The 15,777-nt window shown below is 35.9% G+C and overlaps 2 protein-coding genes across 2 annotated transcripts in view; one reads left to right on the top strand and one right to left on the bottom strand.

Moving 5' to 3' along the window:
* The first annotated feature begins 139 nt into the window (after nt 1-139).
* Nucleotides 140-6,251, top strand: LOC126815514 (uncharacterized). Its single transcript, XM_050541204.2, has 5 exons — nt 140-197; nt 1,608-1,750; nt 3,742-3,906; nt 4,698-4,744; nt 6,147-6,251. The coding sequence occupies exons 1-5, from the start codon at nt 142-144 to the stop codon at nt 6,198-6,200; spliced, it is 465 nt and encodes a 154-aa protein (XP_050397161.1). The 5' UTR covers nt 140-141; the 3' UTR covers nt 6,201-6,251.
* A 1,384-nt stretch (nt 6,252-7,635) lies between these two features.
* The window catches only part of LOC126808456 (voltage-dependent calcium channel type A subunit alpha-1), a gene marked incomplete at its 5' end in the record, with an annotated part of 33,022 nt that continues 24,880 nt past the window's right edge, over nt 7,636-15,777 (bottom strand). The window contains 2 exons of the mRNA XM_056103067.1: nt 7,636-13,327; nt 13,682-13,979. Of these exons, the coding sequence (XP_055959042.1) occupies nt 12,396-13,327; nt 13,682-13,979 (1,230 nt within the window). The remainder of the gene's footprint in view (nt 13,328-13,681; nt 13,980-15,777) is intronic.

Raw genomic sequence — 15,777 nt, 5'->3', positions numbered from 1 at the left:
TTTGAATAGTTCTGTCACTTTAAGGCTTTATTTCAATTTTAATGATAAGCACTCCATTCATACAACAGATGTCGTATGTTCCCACACAAAGCTTTGACATTCTACGAAATTAGAAAACATTTTTATCTTTGCTAATAGACAATGGCGTTGAAGTTTTTCATTTCTCTGGTCTTGTTTGGTGCTGCTTCGGTCACATGGTGAGATTTTGAATATATATAACTAGTACTGTTACATTTCTAAATAAAATTAGCCAACATTTGAATTACCTTGTAAAAGTACAAGAATAAACCCCATTAAACTTGGCATTCGTTTGGTGGCGCAGTGGCTCGATCCCGGTGTTGGAAGCGAAAGTTCATTGGGATTTTCCGGCGTGGCTCCCCCTTGTCAATGGTGTAGGACGGAGGGACTGACAAATTGACAACGTGAAGTCGTGGCGTGCACATCAAAGATCCCTTGATAGTTGGAATTCGAAATAAGAGTAGGCCGTACCCTGTCTCATAAAACACTGCATGGCGTATGACCTTCTAGATTAGCTCAGTCAAAACAGTAGGACGTTAAACCTCATTTCATTTCATTTTGTTTTGCATTCGTTTGGTTCTTTCGGTTTTACCTAAAAACCAAGACCCTCCTGTGTAGAAATTAGCGTGCACTTTAAAGAAGCCTTGATTGTTGGAATTCGTTTAATGGTAGGCGGAAACTCACAATGTACACGTGACCATTGACGATTTGTTCAAGCAAGTTCCATTCATTCGTTTGGCACATTCATTTCATGTCAGTTAAAACAAATTATCACCATTCTCGCGTAGATGGGACTCTATATCTAGGTAATGGGTCTAGTCTACTGTTGACAGTATGTTAAAGATGCCTGGAAAGTCGAGAGTAGGCCACAGCAAAATTACCTCAATAGCACACCGCATGGCGTATGCATACCGACTTCCAGTTTTGTCTAAGCTTTTTTCACAAGTATACGGGAGCCACGGTGGCTAGGTGGTTAAGACGCTGCCTCGCTAGTCTGGAGGTCGGGTGTTCGATCCCTGCATTGGACGAGAAAGTTCATCTGGATTTTCCGACGTGGTTTCCCCTTGTCAGTGGTGCAGGAAGGAGGGCCTGACAAGGACAGCTGTCAAGTCATTCGGATGGGACAAAAGCCGAGTTCCTGTGTGCACGTAAAAGATCCCTTGCCAGTTAGAATTGAAATAAGAGTAGGCGGCAGTGCCGCTGCCCGGGCAAAATTTCCCTCATAGCACATTGTATGGCGTATGCCCGTCTTCATTAGCCCAGTGTATACTGGGGCAGAACAGTAGGACGTTAAACCCCTTTTCATTTCATTTCACAAGTATACACCCCCACACACCCACACGGTTAGTGCTAAATAATAAGGCCAGTTTAATTTTTCGTCATAGGTCACGAGATGTAAACAGGCCTAGCGTTAATCCCAACACTAACCCTAACCGAGCCCTAATGCTTACCCTAACCCTGTTTACATCTCAGCGACCATGACAAAAATTGGGCTGGCCTTAACAAATAGATTTAGCCCACCCACATACACTGCTAAGTGTGGAGGCCCTGATTTGACCCATGCTCGATTTGATGTTGTTCTATTTCAGTGCTGAAGTTCATGAACATGGATCAACAGCTGATCTATATGATAGAGCTATAACTGAAGTTTGGAGGAGTTCCGACAGAAATGAAGATGGTGTCTTTTCTACAGGAGAGATGCTTTTGGGTTTCGCTAATTTTGACGAAAATAGTATTTAATTTCTATACGTTGCTTTCTTTTGGGAATATATTGTCGTCACCGTTTTATCCCCACAACTCACTCATAACATTTATTCAACACTATGTATGAATTACATATATACATGCAAATTTGAACCGCAAAAACGTCTGATTACTAGCTTATATGTGACAGTTATTAAATCTAAAAAAATATTAAGAATGGAGCTTTTTCATCAATCTGGTTAAAATACAGATCTATATTTCGTTTCGTCTGTTTTATACTTTCGATGGCCTACACTACATAAAGATCTGACCGGTTGTAGTAAAAGGTCAAGTCAGAGGTCGTACGAACGGCTTTTAACCCTATGACATCAGACATTGATTAATCAATCAGTGTTGACGTTTCTAGTGGTTTACCCACAATTCCATGCATCACACGCTAAGAACTCGCCGTAACATACCGTTTCATTACAACTAATATAACAACTCTTTCAAATCCTAGTGTAGTAAAGACAAGTCAAACGAAATTTTGAACTGTAAAAATGGAATAAAATAGGATCTGTGTTTTAATAAGACCGCCTTTTAATTCGCCAAGAGGCAAAATTTGTGCTATGGTTTTAGTGCTGTCCATTAACCATCGGGGATCACGTGGCTAAGTGGGTAAGACGCTAGCTCGCTAGCCTGGAGGTCGGGTGTTCGATCCTTGCATTGGCCGAGAAAGTTCATCCAGATTTTCCAGCGTGGTTTCCCCTTGTCAGTGATGCAGGACGGAGGGCCTGACAATGACAGCTGTCTAGTCGTTCGGATAGAACGAAAAACCGAGGTCCCGTGTACACATTGGCGTGCACGTAAAAGATCCCTTGGCAGTTGGAATTCGATATAAGAGCAGGCCGTAGTGCCGCTGCCCGGGCAAAATTTCCCTCATAGCACACTGTATGGCGTATGCCCGTCTTCATTAGCCCAGTTAGGAGCAGAACAGTAGGACGTTAAACCCCATTTCATTTCATTTCAATTAACCATCGGATTTCTTTGAATATTTTAGTACAAGTTTTCATTGATAGAGCCCCAGTAACATTGAAATCGTTATTTATAGCAGCTCTAAAATGAAATTTGCTTAAAGATGCATTATGTAAGATTTAGTTCTCGCTATAATACTATAAAAAAAAAGATACTGAAAATGGAATATGTTGAATTTATTTTTCAAATTGCTTAATTCTGAACGTAGTTATCGTCGATGGAAGAACAGTGAAGTCTCGATTACATTTGCTACCGTTGTTACAATAGTAAACAGAGACTCGATTATCCAATTTTTTAATTCATTAACTGCTAATCGTATTTAAATCCAAACCATCCGAATTTCTAGATAGTTGATTATGGGCCTGGGCCCTGTTTCTCGAAATCTTAACTAAAGATAAAATCCAAATTTTAGTAGATACTTCAATTTTGATTGGCTATGCACTAAAATCAACCTGATATTATCCAATCAAATTACTGAAATTTGGATTTTATCTTAGTTATAATTTCGTGAAACAGGCCCCTGGCATGTTAATAAATGATGTCCAATTAATGCTTTATATAACATGTGAGGCCTAACGAAAAATCCTCATTATAGGCAGATTTAGCTCTTAAATAATGCATATTTAATGCAAAAGCCTGTAAGCCAGTGATTCTTAACCAGTGTGCCCCGGTACACAGGTGTGCTCCGAGATCTTCCTAAGTGTGCCGGGAAAGTTTGAACGTCACACTAAGAAAATTTCTCACTAAAGAAGCCAGCTATTTGAATTATGAAATTCGGAACTCTGCAATAAAATAAGTCAATAACGCATACTTTATATAGTTTGAGTCATTCTATGTGTCTATGACTAGTCCGTGTCTACGGTTGTATGCCGTCTATGACTTGCCATGTTTTTATTTTGCAAAATTCAAATATTTTTCAAGGTGTGCCGTTGGCAAAAAAGGTTGAGAACCTATGTTAGAAGCTTTTCGACTAGGGTCAAACTAAAGTGACCGTTTATGTTTTAGGTGACGGTCGAGTTTCCCGTAAAGAATACGTAGACTTTGTCGTTCATCCCAATCCGGAATTAAAGGAATTCAGCCACTATCTGTTTAACAGCTATGACGTCAATTCAGACCACCATATTGATGGCAATGATTTCGCTGGACTCCAGAGGGCCATGGATTTAGACCGTTCGTATTATTTATAAATTTAATAACATTTCTTAATTGGACAGAAAGCTATGTTCAATAGTTTTAAATGCTTATTCATTGCATGTAAAACCGTGGATGATTTCAAATCAAAGGATGTCGTCAAGGAGTCAAGGATTTGTTTTGGTCCAACCCTTTTTAGTCAGTAAACGAAATCGATCGGTTCAACTTTCAAAACATATTTCCCTCTATTCCCCATATACTGTTCTTTTAAACACGTGGATGGCAAGATTAATCGTTCAAAATTCAAAATTCAATATCGGAAATTAAATCAAGGATATCATCAATTTGTTTAAGGTGCTTGCTGACTAACATGGAGCTTTGCCTAGCTTGGAACGAAACCCAGAGCGAGAGAGAGGGTTTAATGTCCACACGACACAAACTAAGTCATTTCGGGACTAACATATGGTTCAATTTTCTTTCAATAATGCGCATGCGCTTAGGGGTTTTTAGCTGTGGGGTGAAACCTGAGGACCCAGAAAAACCCCCATGAGAATGGACAGACAACCGGGGAATGGAAACCACGCCAGTTGACTAAACCACTAATAACAAGAAACCCTGCTAGAAAATCCCGTCATACCCATCGTGACATAAAAACAAGATAGACAGAGTACCCAGTCTTTAAGAAGGGTTATTGTCGCTAGTTCCATGATACTTAAAGTTATTTGGTAATTGATAACGAAGAGGTCTGTAATAAAATTATCATCAATGACACACACATGACACACACACATGTGGTGTGAATATCATTTATTATATAATCTATTTTGTAGATGACGGTGTTGTATCAAAAACAGACTTTTATCACTACTGGTATCAGGTATTCACTTTATTCATTGCTGTTTTTTTATTTTCTTTACCATTAACATCTTTTGGTAATCTCTGTACGGGGGTTAAGTGGATAAGACGCTGGTTCGCTAGCCTGGAGGTCGGGTGTTCGATCCCTGCATTGGCCGAGAAAGATCATCGGGATTTTCCGACGTGGTGCAGGAAGGAGGGCCTGGCAAAGACAGCTGTCTAGTCGTTCGGATAGGTCGAAAAACCCCGGTCCCGTGTATACATTGGCATGCACGTAAAAGATCCCTTGGCAGTTGGAATTCGATATACGTGTAGGCCATAGTGCCGTTGCCCGGGCAAAATTTTCCTTATAGCACACGGTATGGCGTATGTCCGTCTTCATAAGCGTAGTCGGAGCAGAACAGTAGGACGTTAAACCCCATTTTATTTCATTAAATTTCATTTCGGTCCGTATGTAGATGAATTGTATACGTTTGGAATTGCAAATTCTGTATATTTTGGATCAACAAATTAAGATGTGGCGTCATTCGGGTAATTGTTAGTCATTGTATATAAACAAAAAAAACAACATGTTCTCGTCCGATATTAGCTACTCTCCGTATTCTGTGTATAATTAATTAAACAGTCGGTAGATGGAAAACTATGAAAGCATATTATGCTTATAGTACGCTTTTTTGTATCTTCTCCGTGAACAACAATTGCCCACATTAGCTCACAGTTCAAGTTGATACTATCTACACTTCGTATCGAGCTCGCGTATCAATTAAACGAAACGAATTATTCCTCGGCTTAAGCATGGTTAACACAATTTGTAAAGTAGTTTTTTAAACTCCTTTTCATTTCTCAGTTAATGAATAAAACATATCAAATCTACAACGGCTAGACGTCTCCTTTTAGTCTAACAGAATCTTGCAAAATTTTATAAGAATAGTATATTTTGTGGCAAAAGCGCCAAACTCAGCACGATGATATTATGTTATAGGGTAGATTTCGATTGAGTCCACAACCAATACCATTCATTGTAAAATGCTTAAGGGTGAATCTTTCGTTTTGATTGGTCAATTAGACACTGTCGATCGGACAATAGCACCCCTCTGTTTTAGTAATTTCTTTAAAAATCCTAAAATAACATGTTACAATGTCGATAAACACTTCCTGTTTCGCATTTAGAGGGGTGTTCTTGTCTAATATACATGTCCTGAGATTTTACATTAGAACCCGCGACGCTAACGTGTCTTGGGTCCTAATGATCTCAGGACATGTCTATTGCACAATAACACACTTCTAAATGCAAAATAGGAAGTGTTTATCTCCTAAATATGTAGAGTGTCAAATTTGATGCAAAATTATTTTACCATTTAATAATATTTCTGTATAAAGTATAAACATTTATTATTTGAACAATTTATTTTTGTTTTAATTAGCTGCTTCAAGATACGGCTCATCTACATGGTCATGGTTCCCATTTAACCGGTTAAAGGTCCAAGGAGGTGGTCATGTATCGCTTTAATTCATAATAAAATCCAAAGGAAATCAAGGTTGTTGTTTTATACAATAAAGGAAGCAGACATTAAAATTTTAAATCTCAAATGAAAACATTCATTTTATGTACTAGTCATTCGGATGGGATAAAAAATAAAGCCGAGGGCCCGCTTAAACTAAACTGTTGGTGTTACAAGCTCTCTTTACACAAAGGGACAGGATGTGGTTTCGGTTATATCCTCGGAATTTTCCGGAGTGGTTTTCTCTTGTCAGAGTAGCCCGTTGCGCTGCTGTAGGGGCCAAATGTCCCTCATAGAACAATAGAAGGAAGATTCCCTTATTCCTTAGCCAAGGTGGTACAGACAAGAAGAACATTAACCCACCGTTTCATTTCATTTATAGAGGTTTGGCGATTCTAACCCTGAACGGTCTTTAGTTCACAGTTTTGACTCAGAATTAGGGATCTCTCAAGGGTAGAGAACAGACATCTACGTCAACTCATGATTTATGTGCCGTGGGATGATACCAGAGGATGAGATTAACAACCCATTTGCTATATGATTAACCTGAAGCCGACTCGTTTAGTTATTTTATTATCTGTCACAAAGGGATGATAGTTTATGTCCACAAACACCAGACTTCGTGTTTCCCTTGTTGGGCAAAACACGGATAAGCTCAAATTATATTTATACGAGATTATTTACTTAACCACCGTTGCTCCACGTCGCTGGTCTGTTCAGGAAGCAGACAGCTCTCCATCAGTGTATATCTATGGGACCATCAGTAACACAACCATGATAACAAAACGTGTCGTGGCACACAGGTGTGCCGCGAGATCTTCCTAAGTGTGCCGCGAAATTTTGAACGGCACACAAGAAAATGTGAAAAACCACATGATCCCAATTTAGTGTTCACTGGTGTATATTGGTAAGTTCATAGCTGTGTTTTTCTTTAGTTAGTTCGAGTCATCCTACGTGTTGTATGCCGTCTGACTTACCATGTTTTTATTTTGCAAAATTCAAATATTTTTCATATATATTTAACCAGGTGTGCCGCTACTTTTTCATGTGTTCCAAGGTGTGCCGTTGGCAAAAAAATTGTAGAGAACCACTGGTTGAGTAGTATACTTCGTTAAGCGTTTTTGTTGTCTCTTATTCTTAGATTTTTGTTGGCTAGTTTGCCATGTGCTATTTATTTAGCAACGCTTAGTACAGATGGGGTTATTGGCTTAGTATATAGTACTAGCTTCATTCGACCCTGTCTTGATTGGTGAGCCAACGTCCTACCCACTGAACAACCGTGGCTCCAGTTGTGGGCAAAGGATCACAGTTCTTTTGAGACAACAAAAAGAGACTAAGTATTTGAAGGAAATAAATAGCTACTACTAAATAAGCCAAGAGTGATACATTTTAAATGATACAAAATACAAACTAAGTGTTTAACAATTTATTTTTTCTTTATTTTTTTTCAAGGCAAAATTTTGAATAGAATAAAAAGTTCTCCATTAATGAAAAGCAATAAATGAAATATTTAAAACATTACGCTGATTACATAAAACCCTGGCATATCGATAGAAAAAAAAATTATTTGATTATTATTCTGCGGAACTGAATATTTTCACCAATTTCTTTTACGTGAATACACACGTGCATGCAAGTTTATTGGTAAATTTAGAATTAACATTAATGTAACGCTGCAAATATAAGCAAGTACGGACAATGAGTCCTGCTAACGATCGCTATGAAATTATATTTACATTTGCAGCTTCAAAAATGTAAACACTTGTTTTTGTCACAGGTTCACGCACATTTTCAGTTAATTGAAAACACTTATCCACACACTAAAAGCATTTGACGTGAAGTTATACACTCAATAATGATCAAAGTTTGAAAAAAATAGTATTTTAGTAATTAATTCATTGATCTATCACGAAACATACGCCCATAACAACTAAATTACCTAAGAAGCCTATAATCGCTATAGACTTTTTTATATATAGGTAATGGGAGCATTTTCAAGACAATAAAACTGACCAAGGGCAGCATTCCATGAAGTAATTATCAGACATAATTATACTATGCGAGGCGCCTAGTTTATCATATCGCTAACATAAACGATAATCGGTTGAGAGCTTTCAGCTGTGCGATTTATAGGAAATCGTTGTGTAAATCAATAAGCTTATTCGTCTCATGAACTGGTTATAAATTTCAAGTACACCAGATGATATCTGGAGCGCTCCAAGAGCAGCTAAAAGTAATTGTGGACAGACGGTGATAACGAAAATACACGACCACATTATGCATGTGGGCATATAAAAAAGAAACTTAAATGTGTAATTATATATAAAAAAAAGTCTGAAAAAAAAAGATCTCTGAAAGTGAGACAAGTCTATAATAAAAATTGGTTATCTTTTTTTTTTGTTGTTAACTGTACATAATAACTTTTTAAATATTTATAGGTATACAAAAAACACCAGGGCCTTTTCATTTTTACAGACTACATTGAGAAGTGCACAAAAATATGTAAAATTCACACTATAATGAAATGTCATGAAAAATGATAAAATGAATTTACATTATGGTCTATGCATTAGGTCTTGACATGATATACATATGATTGAATAACGATAATAAAATTTATGTAATATTCTCAAAAACTTTAAAAATGTGTTTTCCTCCCTTGCAAATGAGGTACAAACAGATTTAATATCTAAAAAAATATTTTAAAATGAACCAAGATATTTAATTGTCGGTAGTTCTGGTTCAACCATTATGTTTTGTAACAATTTTACATCTTATCTCTGTATAGATAAACACATGGTCAAATCACACCTATAGTAAAACCATCTGATCCAATTTATAACACATACAAATCACATGCTAACAGGAAAAAATTTCGAATAAGATGACATCGGAGAACAATAGTGATATATGTTCAGAACAATACTATGACCATCTGTAGTAGACACGGATTTAAAATTCTGATTTCCGGTAATCCGACAGTTGATTTGGAGAACAGCACCAGGTCTCTGTCCCGATATAATTCTTTTCAAAACAGATACGAGGTATTACACAATACCACCAAGACTGCTTGAATCTGTGTATGATAGACTTAAAATAATAAATATAAGAGTAATAATTCAGCAATAAACAGATGAACACAATGGAAGCTAAACAACTGTATAAGAGTTTTGTTATAGAAAATAAATTAACACAAATAAATAAAATAATAATGCAGTAATTGCACAATAAAAATACATATCTTAATATAACTTATTAATAAAGACAAATTATTTAAACATAGAAACAATTAAATATTAATAAAATCACAAAACGTCCATATCACAATAATTGGTAATAAATATATTATGCTAGCTACTTAAACACAAAACAATGCCCGTCTGGAATAGTTGTCACCAGTAAGGACTAATTCAATTTCTTTATTATGATTGGCCAACGCCAATAAAACCGAATAATCACGATCGATAAATGATATTAGCCTTAGTGTTGACCTTCTCCAGTCGTGACAGTACATACCTGGGCTAATTGTCCTAAACTTAAGGTGTAGTATAACGGTCGAATGCGAGACATTAAATAATATATTGAAATTGTACGAGTGCGATAGCACGAGGGCAATATCTATATATTACGCAATGTCTTGCACGAGACCATTAAACAACTTAACATACAGACACCATCTAGTATGTGCATTTCAATGAAATACGTCACGCGGGTCCAATACTGCAACTAGTATAAATAATGTACGCTTGGCACATTGCCCGTAACATTATTTGAAAATATGGTACGCCAACATCAAAGGATGACGTCACATCTGTATTTTAATTTCATTTAATTCACGATAGTCATCATTTTGTTGGTGATTATTCAAGGTTGACAAATTCGTGAGTGCTTGCAAACTGTATAGTATGACAGATCAGCCCTTTGATCGATATAATAGATTTTATGTAAATCTAAATTGTCAATAATGTTATTCAGACATTGGGTGCACTCGGAAATAGGAATATCTCCATCAAAATATTGGTAACGTGGTCTTCACAGGTTTTGAATTGGGAACTGCTCCTTGGGAACACAGAATGCACAATCTCTATTCCAATTCCAAATTTAGGTAAACGACCAAGAATGAATTAGGACTTATGTTTGATCACATTCAAGATTATTATAATAAATATTAAAACAAAGATATAATACACCAATGAGACCAGCTCACATAATAAACAGCATTTCAATAATTTACCATACATTTATAAATAAATAAACATACTATAATTTAGAACTATTTAAAAATAAAATTAAAGAAAATTTACTATATAGTGTGTATGCGATATTTAAAAGAACAATCATAGAAATTGAAACCCCAACCCTGACAAATACAATAAACCTGATTTAAACATATTTTGACAATTTTATAAAGGATATAATTTATGCCCAGGGATCAAATTTAAATGTCAGCATGATGAACATGTGTTTAGATAACACGTTTAACCCAATACCAAATCATTTTAATCTTTAGTTCTATGAGATCGCAATAAATAAATATTCAACCCAGTCTTCACAAAAGTATTTTCTGAGGTGTTCCTGAAGAATAATGACTTAATGACTTGTGTTTAAATTTCAATTTTTTGTCATTATCATTTGTTTCTGTGACTAATTTTCAATTCTGATACAAACTATTCTACACCGTTTCCAATAACCCTGTAACGTTAACATTCCAGTATTAAGTTTGTGTGCGGTAATACCATTTAATTTCAGACAATTACTAAGGTTTTATTTCTGAACACTTTAATTGTCTTGGACATCATCGGAAAATGCAGGAATAGCATTATCAGATAGTTTCAACTGGAATTCCATAGCACTTTAACAGGATTAATAAATCTGCGTATTTTGTGGATATTATGATTGAATATTGGTATTGATTAATCTGTACTGACACCTATACGTTGAATTGTTATTAACTGAAATTCAACGTTTTTAAAATGTATTTATGTTAGTATTAAACACATAATCATGCTCAGTGCCTTACACAATCTTTAAATATATAGATACAAGTTAAAAATGGTGAAAAGGGTAATAATGAGGATGAGGATGATGATGACCTTGATGATCTGATCACAAAAAAGAAACTACAAATTCACAGGTTTATCAACTTTTTTACACGCCATCTTGAGCGAAATAATTAATAAAAACAACAGTTTAAATAATTAATGCACTTGAAAAATAATTTCATCTCAAGATTTAAAACTGTTCAACCTTTAAATTGTTTATTTAAAGGTAAAGTTTGTTTGTTGTATTATTAAAGGGTCAAAATCTATTCAAAGTTCTTGACCCTTTCTTTTAAATATTGAACCTCTTCCACCTTATTACTAAATTCCTGCGGTACACTGTAACCCGAACACATAACTGCATCAATAATCGGCATTAGTCAAAAAGTTGAATGAAACAAAGTCTTGCCGTTTAATATATTTCATGTTCAGCTCCAACACATAAAATTCAACAATTGTTCATTTAATCACAGTAATATTTCTCAACGACAACAAAATTGCTACTGTAATAAACACAGCATGTTAAATCACATAACATCAATATATTACAATACAGAACACAGAAATAATTACACTGGGCATTATGTTAAATTCAACTTGAAATATGTGAAACACGGTTGTTGCCATTGTGTACTTCTATGTACATACAACAAGGGCTTGATCTCAAACGTAATTGAAATCTGTCATTTGGTCTCTTGAATGTTACATGCACCTTTCGGCGATAGCTGGTCTATGAACCCTGTACTTTAAAACCTTATAACTATCCATATTACCATGTTAACCGAAGATATTTATGTGATTTTTCCACTTCACATCATCATAAGCATTGTACGAAGGGATTTTTCAAACAGATAGCACAGAGTTGCTTGATGGTATTTCTGTAATATTATATTATATTATAATAATAATACGTACAACTATCAGCAGATTGAATCAAAACCACATTTATATTTTGATAAACTATTAGTTATAAACTATTAACAGATATATTAACAATGTCAATAAAAACATAACTATTAACAAAAGATTCAATGTTACTTATAATGATTATTTAGATGTTTTGTTATCACCATCGGCTAATCCTCATATAGAGAAAAAAATAACAGAATTTGCTGAATGCATCTCAAATTCACTAACACCAATCCTCTTCATCATCATCTGAATCGTGTAATGGAATATTACTATCACTTCGCATTTCATATTTCTCGGCCTTTCTCGATTTTGTTTTTGGTTTAAAGCCATTTGGAAGGGTTGCGGTTGATCTTGGGCCACCCGATCCGCGCACTCTACCACCATCTTGTGGCACATCGTCAAATTGATTAGCTAATATTCTACTCCTATCACTAGTGCGAATGTCTGGAGATCTACTAGCATGAGAACCACGTTCTCTCTCAACTCCTCTTTCACGACTCCAAGATCTGTCTCGTTCTCTATCTCTATCCCGACCTAAACTACTAGAAGTCCTATGAGCACTAGGCATCGACTGGGGATTAGAATGTTTATTTAAATTGTTCCTTTCTGTCGGACTGTATGGCTCTGGCCGACTTAGTCGTCCAGGTGGCGCCACGTGATGTGGATGTGCAGCAATATTTAGTTTAGGCACCCGCGTCGGTGAAGCATTTAATCGTGGAAAGTTTATACTGCCAGGGCTGCGAGATTGTGTTGGTATTGTGGGGGATGGCATCACACGAGGCATATTATTGTCTTTTAATTTTGGTTGAGCAAGATTTAAAGACGATGGTTTAGTGGGTACTGGGGGTAACCTTCTTCCCGAACGCTTTGGCGGAGACTGAAGGGGACTCGGACTCCGCGATCTATCTCTAAGAATGGCAGAGCCATAATACTCTTGCTGTGGTGGTGATCCATTAGGATTAGATGTTGGGCTGGGTGATCTAGTCTCCAATGATGTAGATCTATAAAATGTTGAATCTCTGTCTCTACGATGTGGTGTTGGACTGGGTGATGGAGATCCACTTTGTCCATAATGTCCAGAAATACGATTGCGGGATCTACTTCTGGTAACTAGTTGTGGTGAATTGGGATTACTATCTGTATCATATTTTCCTGTATAAACAGACAAAAGACTTAAATTTCAATAATCTGCGAGTATTATGAATTCAAATTTTTCACACCATTAGAGCGAAAAAACTTTTCACACCAATGGATAAACAAACCTTTCACACTATTGGAGGAACAAACCTTTCACACCATTGGAGGGACAACACTTGGAGAAAAAGAGTTGACCAGTGACACTGAAGTAAAATAAAGTTGAACCTGTACTCCTTGTCGAAAACTTTACTTGTGTCATTTTGAAACTGAGATATGGTATCTTTTAATTGTGTACAGCGCATAAGGGCACCTAACAATGGAAGCTATGCGCTTTAAAGATTTTTCAATAATAATAATAAAAAATATTACCGTATGGTTTCCTTCTTTCATGTTCAGCAATAACATGGGCTTGGTCAACTATATTGGACACAGCAGCAGCAAATCCAACATCAAACCTACGGGGTGATGGGGAACGTCTAGAGGGAAGAGGGGATGTCCTAGGGGACCCAAAGGGACTGTGATGAGGGAGAGGAGATCCCCTTGGAGATATCGGAGTAGTGGGTAAAGAAGGGGGAGCTCCACCTCTATTGGTATCCGAGCCCGTTCTGTTAAGCTTGTTATGGCCTGCGTGCTCAGGTCGTAGACCTCCTGAAAAATCTTGACCGCTCTGAAAGAAAGAAACATTTCGAAATTAAAGTATTTCATGTCCGTATTGCAGACTTTGCTGTAAATTCATGTAATCAAATACTTTTAAATTTCTTGTTATCATTCAACTATTCCCCCGAATTTGTTAATAAATAATATGACAATAGGCCATTATAGATAAACATATTCCCTTCATGATCCTACTATAGATTTAATTATTACAGATATATACTTTTTTTCAAGAAACTCAATCTCTTTTTAAGTTGAAAGCTCAAATCCTAGAAAACATAAATTCAAAACCCAAAATTCAAAACCCCATAATACTAGCCTAAATATAAAATCTACAAAGTTAAAAGATGAATTAATAAATTACTTACGAGAAACACTTAATAACATTTGCCCATATAAGGGTTAATGATGCACAATAAACAATACCATGATGACCACTTCATCATATATTTAACTAACATTTTTTGAACAAATACACATTAACTATTTGGGAACGGTATTTTAAACACCAGACACTTGGTGAATCAAAACCAAACGGTAAGGATGAAATAAACAATATGGTAAATTTTTATTTGGCACTATAAACAGGAATAAGTGAGGATATCAAGGGGGGTAACTCTGGGTATGTCAGTGGATAAAAGGGATGGGTGAATTAGACTCTATTAAGGATACAATCTTAAAACTAGAACAGAAAATATCGAAAGACGTCACACCTGACCAGTACCCCGTATAACTAAACAACATTATATGAACTGAACAGGGTAAAGACTGGTCAACACTCTACTACAAGTCATCGTATGAATTAAAATACATATACTGATACAGACTGGAGATAAAAACCGACAAAAGAACACGATAACTAATGAACAAATGGATCGAGATACTATTCAACAACGGATCACGAAACTATTCAACAATGAATGGATCACGAAACTATTCATCAATGAATGGATCACGAAACTATTTAACAATGAATGGATCACGAAACTATTTAACAATGAATGGATCACGAAACTGTTCAGCAATGAATGGATTACGAAACTATTTAACAATGGATCACGAAACTATTTAACAATAGATCACAACAGCTAATGAACCATTTATCACAACCGTCACCTCATTCAGTCTAGATATAGATTCTGTTATTTGATTGGCTGCTAAAGCTATGAGAGAGGTATCCATACTGGCTAAACTATGAGTGGAAGCCGTTACATCCATCAATTCCAAGTCCTATACATATAAAATAGGCAAAGTTTAGAGGTTAATTCAACTTGATCGGGGTATTGAACACCAGGAATACCTGATACTAACGAAACCTCTTACTGTAGCTTTTTATGAACAACAAATACCGTGGGCGTACAGCAGTATTTTTAGTTTCAAGGAAGGGTGGGGGCACAAGTAATTGTTTGCTATCACCAGAGACTAAATTCGCTTAATATACCAAAAAATGGCTTTAATATATTTTTCAAAGAATGATATATGAATTATTTGTACGGTAGATTGGAATTTCCATGATCGCCTTGTCCAAATTTTGAGAAATACATTGTATTCACATCAGTATGGGGATGTCAACTCTTTAAAGAACATTTTGGCCCTAGCTAGAGTCAATCAAGGTGAATTTATAGCTGGATCATTTGGAGTATTATTCACCAGAGAGAATGAATCGATCCCTTCAAAAAATTAGCCAGACAACTCAAAGAATTTTGGAGACAACTCATGTTTCTCAAGAAAATTTCTCCACAGTATCTATAGATCAGCAAACGTTATTCCCAAAGAATGTACTAACAAAACTCTTGAACAGAAACAATGCG

This window comes from Patella vulgata, chromosome 1 (genome assembly GCF_932274485.2).
Source record: "Patella vulgata chromosome 1, xgPatVulg1.2, whole genome shotgun sequence".
NCBI lineage: Eukaryota > Metazoa > Mollusca > Gastropoda > Patellidae > Patella > Patella vulgata.
The sequence above is the reverse complement of the archived record's forward strand: the minus strand, read 5'-3'. Positions and strand labels throughout refer to the sequence as shown.

Coding starts and splice junctions, on each gene's coding strand:
- LOC126815514 (XM_050541204.2), top strand. CDS start 142: ATGGCGTTGAAGTTTTTCATTTCTCTGGTCTTGTTTGGTGCTGCTTCG. Junction 3,907..4,697: donor GAGGGCCATGGATTTAGACC/GTTCGTATTATT, acceptor TCTATTTTGTAG/ATGACGGTGTTGTATCAAAA. Junction 4,745..6,146: donor TTTATCACTACTGGTATCAG/GTATTCACTTTA, acceptor TGTTTTAATTAG/CTGCTTCAAGATACGGCTCA.